The sequence below is a fragment of the Theobroma cacao genome, chromosome 1 (assembly GCF_000208745.1).
Source record: "Theobroma cacao cultivar B97-61/B2 chromosome 1, Criollo_cocoa_genome_V2, whole genome shotgun sequence".
Lineage (NCBI taxonomy): Eukaryota > Viridiplantae > Streptophyta > Magnoliopsida > Malvales > Malvaceae > Theobroma > Theobroma cacao.
The window spans coordinates 8,005,344-8,017,291 of NC_030850.1; the positions used below are offsets into that span (position 1 = coordinate 8,005,344).

At 36.0% G+C, this 11,948-nt stretch overlaps 2 protein-coding genes across 2 annotated transcripts; one reads left to right on the plus strand and one right to left on the minus strand.

Annotated features, from left to right (window-relative positions):
* Positions 4,521-6,751, plus strand: LOC18611951 (NAC domain-containing protein 2). The gene is made up of 3 exons (XM_007048467.2): positions 4,521-4,935; positions 5,260-5,537; positions 5,914-6,751. Exons 1-3 carry the CDS (start codon positions 4,776-4,778, stop codon positions 6,364-6,366), a joined length of 891 nt encoding a protein of 296 aa, XP_007048529.2. The 5' UTR covers positions 4,521-4,775; the 3' UTR covers positions 6,367-6,751.
* LOC18611952 (aspartic proteinase Asp1) lies at positions 7,572-11,412 on the minus strand. Its single transcript, XM_007048468.2, has 8 exons — positions 10,762-11,412; positions 10,360-10,477; positions 9,662-9,885; positions 8,918-9,142; positions 8,679-8,817; positions 8,166-8,366; positions 7,995-8,067; positions 7,572-7,893 (listed from the first exon to the last, which is right to left on the minus strand). Exons 1-8 carry the CDS (start codon positions 10,935-10,937, stop codon positions 7,784-7,786), a joined length of 1,266 nt encoding a protein of 421 aa, XP_007048530.2. The 5' UTR covers positions 10,938-11,412; the 3' UTR covers positions 7,572-7,783.

Here is an 11,948-nt window from a genome sequence, read left to right on the forward strand (position 1 = left end):
GCAATTCCTGGAAGTATTCACTTTACAACCTCTATATATAAGCTTTTAGAATAGCACGTCATCTAGCTAATTAATATATATGTTGTCTCAACTAAAGTCTCAAGTTTGAATTTAATTTGATAAATATTTATTCACCCAATTTATAGCTCCTCGTTCATGAAAAAGATGTAAAAATAAAAGTGGAAGGTGTCATGTCTTGTTTCTTAATGTTGGTTCCGAATACAATGCCTGCGGAGGATGCAAAGCCAACAATTGTTTATCATCTTGGCGTAAGGTTTTATTAAACGTAGGAAACAAGAGCCCCAGCAGCAAGAAATTAAGACCAAAGCTTTACTTGTTTTACTAGCTAATTTTCACTTGTACGTGAACCCTCTCAGCCCCTCATTGGTAATATAAACTTGTAAGTCGAAACCCAATGTTAGAATGTCTTTCCAAGATAAAATTGTGAATTCAAAGTACATTGGAATGGAGATAGTAGGAACTCATAGGGAATAAATAATACTTTGAAATTTGGGAGTGTAGAAATTAAATCCATATCAGTGAGACCCTATTTGGTAAGGAGAAAATCTATGAATTTTGAAATTAAAGAAACTAAATTCATATCCAACTCTTTTGTTTGTAAACATTTGTATCCTTCTTAGTAGTTTTGAACCTGTCTCATTTTCTTTCCAGTAGGACTGAGAAGGATATTCTTCTTCCAACATAGCCCAGTCTAATGTAAGCCTTTTTGTTATGGGCCTGTGCCCAACCTCCACATTTATAACAACACTCCCAACGAATGCTCCTTCCTCCTTTCTTTGCCTGCTTTTACGTGGATTGTTTTTTCTTTTTTAAATACAGATTGTTAGTTATTATAATTTTAGTGTTCTCTTTTTTTTTATCATTTTAATTTTTTTTATATGTAAAATCACGGACTTATTAACTCACGTAAGTTTTTATATATATAAAGTCAAAAAATATTATTATTATTATAATAGATCGAGAGAATGAATGATTCAATTTTTTAAAATTTTAAACATAGAATTATACTTTTGAATTGCACTTAAAGACATAAATAAATATATCTAAAAATTTTAATTCAAAATTTTCAAATTTTACTATAAACTATACGTCCAAATTTGCATTAAATAGGTATAAATTATCATATCTTTTTGATAATCTACATATATATATATATATATATCCCCATGTAGTGAATTGGTGGGTATTATAACCCCCAAACTGGTGACAACCCTAACGAAGTTTTATAGTAGCTAGGTTGGACTGAACTTAGAAACCATTCATTAATCGTCACGAAAAGAAAAAACAAAAGAAATAAATAGATGTACTGAGCATAGGGAGTTCAGTCGGTGTAATTGTGGCAGATACAGAAAAAGACAAGTCAACAGGTAAGGTCAAGGTCGGCAACTGGGGGAAGAAGCGGCAGCAGCATGAAAATCACGAGAAGCATCCCAGGAAGTAGGTTCCTTGCATTTATTTAGTTTTTTTCTAAAAATATTAGTAACCAAATAATGTTCATTTCACTTGGACCATCTACATCTGCATCTACATCTACATCTACTGACTATGTGTTTTTAAGGGGTCCCATCCCTTTTTTCCATGACACTGATGTTTTCTCATAAATTTCGTGATCCAAAATTTATTCTCATCCACTCGAAAGTACGGCGGCGTTTTTTGCTACTTGGCTAACTCCCCTTGGTCCAAGGATTGTGGTTGTTAATAAATTAATTAACTGTAGTTTTCATACATTAATTAGAATATTAAGGTATTAGACTAAACGGGTTTCCACTTCACAATGGGTAGGGGCCCCAGCAAAAGGAAGGAGTAGTGTGACAAAGCTTTAGGCCAGATAAATCCTTCACAAGGCGAAGGCTATGCAATGGAGGTCGGCAACATCCTGGTAAGTTCCACTCACACATCCTTATCCAAGCAGAGGTCATTCCCCATGTCATAACTCGTTTAGCATTTAGCATTACACCCATCAGCCTATGATTTTCACTAATGTTTCAACTCCTACCTATACATTTTGACCCTTCTGCCTTTCCACTCTCTCTCTTCTGATTAATTTTGGAAGTCCCAATGGGACTTTCTTATAATTATATTATACATTATTATATGAATGAATGAAGAATAGTTACACTGTTTTTTTTTACTAAGTTTAATTTAGTGATAAATTAGGAAGATTAACCTCAAAGCATGCCTCCATTTTTCTTTTAATTCTATGCATGGATCACTCATTGAATCAGACTATACTTTGAAGTTTTTAATTAATTAGTGATTTACTTAAACCACGAGCTTTTGGCTTATAGAATAGCCCTTTAAGGGGTGTGTGCGTCAAATTAGATCTGGAGGTCGGATCCCCTTTCATGTCTTAATTGCCAACATGTATTTTTTTTAATTAAGTATGGTGAGAGTGAATTATTTAACTCCATTTGATTAGTATCTTTGTTATTTCCTTTTTGTTATTTATTATTTATTGTTTTTGAAGAACTGCTATGAAACCAAAATGAAAGATAAATGAACTAAAATGGATAAATAATTAAAATGTAACACCAATTATATCATACGTAAGTGATCTATATAGAGGTAAAATCATGCCATTTTCCATCTAAAAAATTGGTATATGTTTTGTGCATAATTTTTCTTTTCTTTTTTTGTAATCAACGAGATGTTTTTGTTTTTAAATACACCAATCAAACAAAATTTTAAAGTTATTATATATATAACAAATTAAATTTTTTAAACCTATATCTATAATGTTTTCTTTTTTTAATTTGGATACCTATGTTCTCTAGCTTTTTTTTATAAAAAAAAACCGATGGACACTCAAAAATAAAATAAGGAAACGATAAGCATAGTTTGTATATGTGCATATATATAGTTTCTGTTTATGCTCTTTATCTCTCTCTCATTCTATCTAATTGGATAATCACAAGTTTAGATAATTATGAATTTTAGTTACTTCAAATTCAAGTTACTTAAAATATAGATTATTTCAAAGTTTGGCCTTTCAAATTAATCATGTTCAAGCTGTATATTTTATCATGATGTCATTTTTTATTTTTTTATAAATTTGTAGTATATGTGTCATTTTCAATCAAAACAAAATTTAAAATGAGAACAAAAAAAAAATTTCTGAATAAACCAACATGTTACTTGGTATCATGGGATTAATTAGTAGAACAGTTTCCTACAAAACTCCACACTAGGCATCGATCCAAAAAATGAATTCCTCCATGTCAACATGTTCAAAGCATATCCATGATAAATCCTTGTCCACGTTTCGAGCTTCACTCCATGCCAATATGTTCAAGGCATACTTATGATACGTCCTTGTCCACGTTCCGAGCTTCACCAGTGAAGCCTTTTCCATGCTTTCCATTTAAATTTCAAAACTTATCTATAGAAATCTAAATTCAAAATAAGGTGATTTTATAGTCCAAACTTTTTAATTTCATGAAAGCAAATATTTGTAGGCTGTAAAAGTCAATCCATATCTATCCTTAAAGGCCCAATATTCATGCCTTTGCTGCTAAGGGTTGAATGAGATTCAACCCTAAATTCCCAAAAACAAATTATATATATATATATATATATATATATATAATATTCAATAATAAAATTGACAATATTTTAAGCCAAAATTTGAATTAACTTCCAACCTACGTATCTCGCAAAACATTGTCACGGTATGAACTTTAGATGTTTATCTATTTTGTTATGAAACATGCTTTTTAAAAAAAAAAAAAAACAAGACAGAGAAGGGAGTAGGGACATGATGTCTCAATCAAGTAGGGAACAAGGGGGTCCAGTGGGGCCCTGCATGAAAAGTTCGGGGTCCTTTTGATCGAGGGCAGAGAGATTCTTCAGTAACAAAGAAATAGCAGAACGGATCAAAACCAGCGGAGGGATGACGTTGTCTCCATTACGTGAGATCCTGTTTTGACCCTTGACGTCTCTTCCTTTCCATTCCATTCCCAGCGTTGAAACTTTTCAATATCCCCTGCCAATAACCTCACCTGATCCTCCTGCACTCGCCACTCGTTGCCCCATACTTGCCCTCCAAGAAATCCATCCCACGGCCTCCGCTTGTCCCTCCGTTTATTAATTTTAATTTATGAAATGGGGCTTAGGCATCAACATTTATGCAACGGAATAACCTATTTTCGCCCCGTGTTTTTTTTTTGTGTCCCAGAAAATTAGATCGATAATTTTTTATTGAATTGAGCGGAAGGATTGATTTGTTTGCAATCTATGAACGTGGCATCAGGTGATTTACTAATACAGGCAGGCACAGGATTAAAAAGGAAGGAAAGCGAGTAGAAGATAAAAGTTTTGACTGTAGCCCAACGACATTCAACGATGATGAAGAGGCGCTGAGCCGACTTGAGGAACCGTCCAAAGTCCATGACGGAAGCCATGACAAAATCAATCCACACCAATAAAGCACATCCACGTGGCAACCTTTTCTTTCTTTTTCTAAGGGCTGCGGTCAGCTACGAAGGGAAAACGGTCGCTGCACTGTTTTACCCACGTTTGGGTTTCTCAAAGACAGCCGCACGTGTCTATTTTTTCTATAAAATCTTTCTTCTCACCTGCTCTCTGGTTCATGTTCCAACCTCCAAAGACACAAAGCAGCAAAGCAAGCAAAGGAGCAAAAGGAGCGGAGCAGAGAAGAGAAAGGAAGAACAAAAACAGAAAAGAAACAAGGCACAAGGGTTTCCAAGGAGAAGCTCAAGGGAAGTTAGTGAAAAAAGAGAAATTTTTTTCAGAGAATGAAGGGAGAGTTAGAGTTGCCACCGGGATTCAGATTTCATCCTACAGATGATGAGTTGGTGAATCATTATTTGTGTAGGAAATGTGCATCTCAGCCTATTGCTGTGCCCATTATTGCCGAGATTGATCTCTACAAGTTTGATCCATGGCAGCTTCCAGGTATTTTTTTTTTTTTCAATTTTGCGTGGTGAATTTGGTCGATTTGTTTGGTTTTGGGAAATGGGCATCTGGGATTCGGGTCTAGTTTTCATAGGTTTTAGCTGATTTCATCATTAAAAGTATATGGGTATTTCATTATTCAAGCAAAAAGAAAAAAGCAGCAATTTTTTCTTTAATATGGCAAAAAATGCGGCAATTTTTCATGCGATTTATCAGTTCAAGTAACAAACAAGAAAATTCAAATAATTTGTTCCTTATTGAATTATTTTTGGGCTAATTACATAGAAGAGAGATTAATTAATTTTTTTTTTAAATTTGGTGTAGATATGGCGTTGTACGGTGAAAAAGAGTGGTATTTCTTTTCCCCCAGGGACCGGAAATATCCAAACGGGAGCCGGCCCAACAGGGCGGCCGGAAGCGGATATTGGAAGGCAACTGGTGCTGACAAGCCCATCGGGAAGCCGAAGCCACTGGGCATAAAAAAGGCACTTGTTTTCTACGCTGGCAAAGCCCCACGCGGTGTCAAAACCAATTGGATCATGCATGAATACCGCCTCGCCAATGTTGATAGGACCGCTGGCAAAAAGAGCGGCAACTTGAGGGTATGTGTTTATCTCCCCTTTTATGTTTTTAGTAATATTTCTAAGGGCCAAAATGGACATTTCACACTTTGTAGATGAAAGTTGCCAACCTGCCAGACCTTTGACTGCAAATTTAACAGTTTTTCAAACTTTCTAGGTTCTTGGGTTTAGAATATTCCTAAGCTAGTCCATACCATAATGGCAAGTGGGCACAATGGATTTTATCTTCTTTTGCAAGTTGCAAAAGCAAGTAATAGCCACGCCAGCATGAGCTGCATTGCTTTACACCTAACCCCATTTGACCAACAAAATTCAATTTCTTAGTTGTTCATTGAATTTTTAGCCAATTGGTTTTGCACTTTTCTCTGATCGGTGGGTTGCTTTGTGTTTGTTGCAGCTTGATGATTGGGTACTATGCCGGATATACAACAAGAAGGGAGCCATTGAGAAGCATTTCCCAAGTCAACAGAAATGGTTAAGTTACCCAGAAATGGAAGATCAGAAACCGACCATCTTAATGAATGGTCAATACATGACAACGCTGTCACAACAACCATCATTAATGTCCACCATGATGAATGATCTATTACCGACGGATGATGGTTCAGATTCTGTCCCGAGGTTGCATACCGACTCAAGTTCGTCGGAGCAGGTGCTGTCCCCTGAAACCACGTGCGAGAAAGAGGTCCAAAGTGAACCAAAGTGGAATGAGCTGAGCAGTGCCCTTGATTTTCAGTTCAATTACATGGATGGATTCCAAGATGACCCGTTTGCAAGTCAGGTTCAGTATCAGATGGACCAGCTTTCGCCTTTGCAGGACATGTTCGCGTTTCTGCAGAAGCCATTTTAATTATCATATCTTATACAAAGACCCAAAACAAAAAACAAAAAGAAGAGAAGAGGGTCCTTATTTGTGGGCCAAAACATTTTTAATCTAGAAATGTCAATGTCCTAGTGTAGTATAGTGTTGGATTCATGCACGTGTTAATCACACGTGAACAATTTGTCAGATTCAATGGGGTGGGTGGCTAACAAGTGCAAGAGATTGGGTTGCACGTGGGGTGTAGCATAAATTGGCGGTGAAATGGTTTGACGGACTGGGCTCATCTTGACCTGGTTAGGTGATCCAATTGGAACCTGTTATATTTTCCCTCATGTGAATAATTAATGAGATTGTAGGAAATTCTTGTAAGATTTGTTGAAGAAATGTGAAATACTATATTCCCATTCAAGAATATGGATATCCCAGCGGACCTTTTGATGGGGATGGGGACTTGGTTGCCACTTTAGAAAACTGAAATTTTCTGCAGGGCACCAACACCAGGAACCAGGCTGGTATATACCCCTTCCACTGGGGACTTAATTTGATCATCTGGGTACTCAAATGTTTGACAACTTGAATTGTTGTCAACTGACAATACAATAATTCTAATGTTCCAACTGCAATGTCTACTTTAGAAAGATGAAGAGATTTATGACCTTCTCAAACAGTGGAAGAGCATAAACTAAAGCTCGAATATCCCCTCCAAGCCTATCGAATGATATGCACTTACCTGGCCTTGTGTTCCATGTCTAAATTGTACAACTTGTTAGATCTATATGAATAGGAAATACCATATTGCGATTGAAGAGTGGGGTTAAGATGGCTTCCATTTTTTTTTTGGGGGGGGGAGGGGGCGGGGGGGTTAACCTGGACAAAACGATAAAAGTATAGCACATAGGTCCTGGTGCAGCCGTAATCTCAACCACAGAATCTAATTGGACTTTGGGGGCTGCTTTAGAGAGTTGAAAATTCTGCAGGGCAGCAGCGATCACTCATCACTAGGCATTTCAGTATGATGCCTTTTTTCTGTTGGAGCAGCCGTAATCTCAAGTATCCAACGTTTGACAATTTGACAGAGATATTCTCTTTGGGACACCAAAGTGAGACAAAGAAACAGATACGATTCAGATTTTCCAACTGCATTTTCTCCTTGCTGTCAATTTCTATGACTCAAACCCGCAAAATATTGGATTGGCTAATTGAGAGATTAATTTAGTTTCTAGTTATGGATGCTATGCTCAATAGAATTTTTATTGATATCAGCATAATACAAATATACAGAGTGAAACCATTACTATAAAAGAATACACATGGATAATAGTAGAAATATACAGAGTGAAACCATTCCTGGCTTGTAAGTCTTGCAGGCTTTTCCCGCAGGGTAATCTTCTACATAATACCTAAGATGAAGACAGAAGGATAAAGAGATTTTTGGTTATTATTTTCACATGTAACCAGTTGTGGACCTAGGAAGCTGATCACAATTGGCAGGAGCCCATCCAATCACTTGCTTCTCATTGTCATAGATCACCATTCTGTCTTGCATTGATATGTCTGTTGAAATCACAAAAAAGGGAGGAAGTTATCATCATATGGTGTAAGGGCAGCAAATCAGCTGTTAAGTAGTATATCTAACTTGGTTCAGAAACTCTTACCTCCGATGACATTTAAATTTTGCAGCCCTACTTGTGTACCATTTAAAATTCCCAGGCAAACATTTCCCTTATTCTGTCAAAGACATCATGTCAGTGTCTCACTTTGAACAGAAAAAGAGACAAAAGTTAACTAAAAGTATAATTTAAGGTGTTAGGTCAGTAAGTGCTCACTGATATTATAAGATAAGCTTCAGGGGGTAATTCAAACTGGGTTTTTGTTCTGCTACTACTTGCAAAGGCCAAAGCCAGGGTCTTGAAGTATTTCTTGACATCGCGTACATTTTTGAAAGGCTTCCGGCCCTTCCAACAGAGTGGGAGTGTCTGGTCCTCTGGGGCTTCCTTTAAAGACCTTCCGCTTAATTCTTTCTTCAACTAGAGATATACATGGCATTTATACTCATTGGTTAAGCTAGCAAAATTTTCATGAAAAAGAAAATCACAATTATAGTTCAAAATAATTAGGTGATCGAAATACACAAGAAAGAGTTGATTTTACCAGAAGAACATAGCTATGGTAAGGAAGTAGCAGCATCAATTTCCGACTATCTAATTATTATTATATTCCCAATTATTTAGAAAAACAACTAGACACGAGGTAACAATATCAAGTTTCAAAAAGTAAATATCAGTAGATATTAGCAGAATAAAGTTTTGAAGATGTTCTGAAATTGCCTCAGAACTTACCAAAACCGTTAAAGTTTGATAAGCCTGAGAATTAAGGTAGGTGTAAGAGCTCCCACTGTCAAAAACTACAATGAGATTTTTAACACTCGTAGCTTTCCCACCAAATTGTAGTTCCGCAATCCCTGGAGAGTAGTACTTGCTGCCATAAACAGCAAGCAGAGGATTTGCTATCAGAACTTAAAGCAATCAACTATAATGAAGTTTAACTATCAAAATAAATGAAGAGAAGGCTTAATTACGTTAACTCCTGTGACATAGATGTCCAAGTCACACGTGAAGAATCATAGAGTCCATCCCCAAAGAATAGAAATCCTCCACCTCTTCCACTTAAACAGTGTCCTACAACATTTCGCACCAAACCCTGACTCTGAAGCTGAGACACAATACTGGCTTTTCCCCTTCCAAGGCCAAGTATTCCATCTAAGGGGTGATAAGATGAGCCTGGAATTTGATCATACCCGCATCTGCAAAAGGAACCAAAGCACAAAATGTATAAGGATGTGTTGAGGAGCAAGTTCCAAAAGGCATGAGAGTAAATTTCTGGTGCCTTATGCATTGAAAGACAAAAAGGATAAATAAGGGAGAGGGATCCCTATATAACAGATGTCAAATAGAAATCTTCAGAAATTAGAAGACCTAATGCTGATTTAAACAGAAGTTTTTGCCTCATACGTATCAATAGGACCTTTTCATGTCAGAGAAAAGAAATCTTAAAGGAAAGTTTTCCTAGTTAGAATTTCTGTCATCATATCTTTTCATTCCATCGTTTCCCCTTCTCCCACCCTCTCCCTGTCTCCTCCAAGTTCCTTGCACAAATAAAAGCTGCAGACATGATCAATGTACTTGTGTAAAATGATGACAATGTAGATGTTCATAGCAACAAGTATGAAATGGCAAGGTGCCATGTCAGCTTGCAAGAATGATGTATTTTTGACAGGATGGAAATTGCTGATAATGAAGATGGTTTTGGCCTAGATACCAACCCAAGGGCTAGACGAGGACTGAGTCGGATTCCATTTGTATAGTTTAAAGAAAACACATCTCGCACAAGGACCCCAAGGGATGAACCACCATCTGCGTACTCAACCTCATAGTCACATTGTTCTGGGTTTTCACATTTGTAGTCACCAGGTGGGTGCAATGCTGCACAAAGTGGATCCTTGCAGGGCACTAGGTCATTGGTGGGTCGGTAAAGTGGATGAGGTGCCTGCAAAGACGGTGATAAAAAACATTTAATATTAACCGTTTACCTCTACCAACAAATATGTGCTTCTACAAAATGACATTCGGTAAATTGTGATCAGGAACTAGTAAGGATCTCACACAAGAAATTGGAGGTCATGGAAACCAGCAGAATGAGAGAAAAAAAAAACTGACAGAATTTGGATAACACAACATTGAAGCAGGAAACTGTAGGTTGAGGATAAGCAAGCAGGCTAAAGTTTTGAAGTTTGTGGCATCTGCTGCAAATAATTGGATAGATTATTCAATTTAATAAATATTTGCTCATGATATGCAGGCTTTCTCATCATGAAACCATCAATCTCATCAAACCAACCAAATATTAATTAAGAAAGATACAAAGTCAGATATACCACAAACAACAAATAATTCGGCAGTATTATTTTTTAACCAAAATGAAAGCATATATACTATAAAAGCTGTATTCTAATAATTTCACCTCAACACAATGGACGCAGGGAGCATCACATTGGAGCCATGTCAGGTCACTCCCGGTATCAAGATCAAGAAAATAGGGCTTGGGAGGCTGACCTATACTGATTGTAACATTATAGTACCTACAATAGAGAACAAATGGTGAATTCCATGACTTCATCAACATGTACAGAGATCTAACGGTATTAATTTGTGATCGTACTATCACTTTCTAGGCAGTATTTCATATGAAATCCACTATACATAGAGAGCAGGTTTCACATGAACATTTATGAAAAGCAGGAGTACAAAATCTATGAAGTGTCTTTCTGTAAATGAGAATATCCATAGATAATTTACGAAAAACTTTCCAGAAGAGCCAATTTTGACAAAAAATGAAAGTTGCCCATTCATATTCTATACATACCCAGTTGGATACACATTTCCATGAATTGGGAACAGAATGGAAGACCCAACTCTGTTCATCATCATGGAAGACCCCTTGTCAGTCGATATCATTGCTTTCCTCCATTTCTGATCAGAAGCTGAACAGAAACTCAAAAACAGTAACAGCAGCAACACACTCATTCGCCCTTTCCCCATTTGTCTCTCTATCACTCCCTTGTTTGATGACAAGAGATTGAACCCCAGGTGGAACTTTCAGGCGGTATTTGTTCTGATAAAAATGTCCGAAAGAGACAAAATAAGGCTTTAGCCTTATTCTAGTTTGGCCTTTTGTGGTTTATATGCGTTGATTGATCAGTCAAAAATTTGTTGATATTTAACGTTCAGAATCTTTGGATGGGTGTTTTTCTTGCAGGATAAGAAGTCATGGGAATTGCTTGGTTCTTCAAATTTCCCTTTAAGGAAAAAATCACAGTATTTCCGAATGTTAATATAGTTCAAAAATGAGGTTTCTTCTGGTGTTTGTGTTGCCATTAGCTTCTTTCTTTGATTCCCTTCCTCTTAGATGGGAGAACTGCTTTGGTGGGCTTTCGAACAATTCGAAAGCTAAAGCATGAGTAAGTCCATCTGAGCTGGAAAGGAGTAAAGTATAGAAAACCATAAACAAAGTCAATAATGTTTGAGGAATCAACGAAAAGGAACCTGGAAGAAATTAAAAGGAGTTTTGGTATAACCATAAGTGTTGATAAAGATAGTAATTTCTTGGAAGCTTCCTTTAAGAAGATGTTAGAATTCATGAAAGAAGGGGCTGTTTGTGATTCTGCCAAACTGGCACTTTCCTTGCATGTCAGCATTCAGCTTTACCTGAATTTCAGTTTTATCAGTTTTTATTTTTTATTATGTCAATAAAATTTTATATTTTTATTTTTAATTATTAATTATCGTTTTATACTTATGTGACATTGTTATGATTTCAACGTGAAGAGTAAAACTATGTATACCAATATGACACAACATCATTTATTATGACATGTTATAAAATAAAAAATAATATTTTAACTATTAACAATTAATCAATCATTAATTATAATAATTTATTTAAATTTTCTTAAATACATCAATTTTTTTTTTAAATATAATGCTTTTTGTTCTTTTATTTATTATTTTACTTCTCCAAAAATTACAAAAATATAAAATCATATTTGATGA

Bases quoted from the DNA above. Each gene is read 5' to 3' on its own strand.
- LOC18611951 (XM_007048467.2), top strand. From the start codon at position 4,776: ATGAAGGGAGAGTTAGAGTTGCCACCGGGATTCAGATTTCATCCTACA. The intron at 4,936-5,259 runs GTATTTTTTTTT...AATTTGGTGTAG, and splicing joins TGATCCATGGCAGCTTCCAG to ATATGGCGTTGTACGGTGAA. The intron at 5,538-5,913 runs GTATGTGTTTAT...TGTTTGTTGCAG, and splicing joins AAAAGAGCGGCAACTTGAGG to CTTGATGATTGGGTACTATG.
- LOC18611952 (XM_007048468.2), bottom strand. From the start codon at position 10,937: ATGGGGAAAGGGCGAATGAGTGTGTTGCTGCTGTTACTGTTTTTGAGT. The intron at 9,143-9,661 runs GTTGGTATCTAG...TTCCTTTTGCAG, and splicing joins AGTCCTCGTCTAGCCCTTGG to ATGCGGGTATGATCAAATTC. The intron at 8,818-8,917 runs GTAATTAAGCCT...TGTTTATGGCAG, and splicing joins TCTATGTCACAGGAGTTAAC to CAAGTACTACTCTCCAGGGA.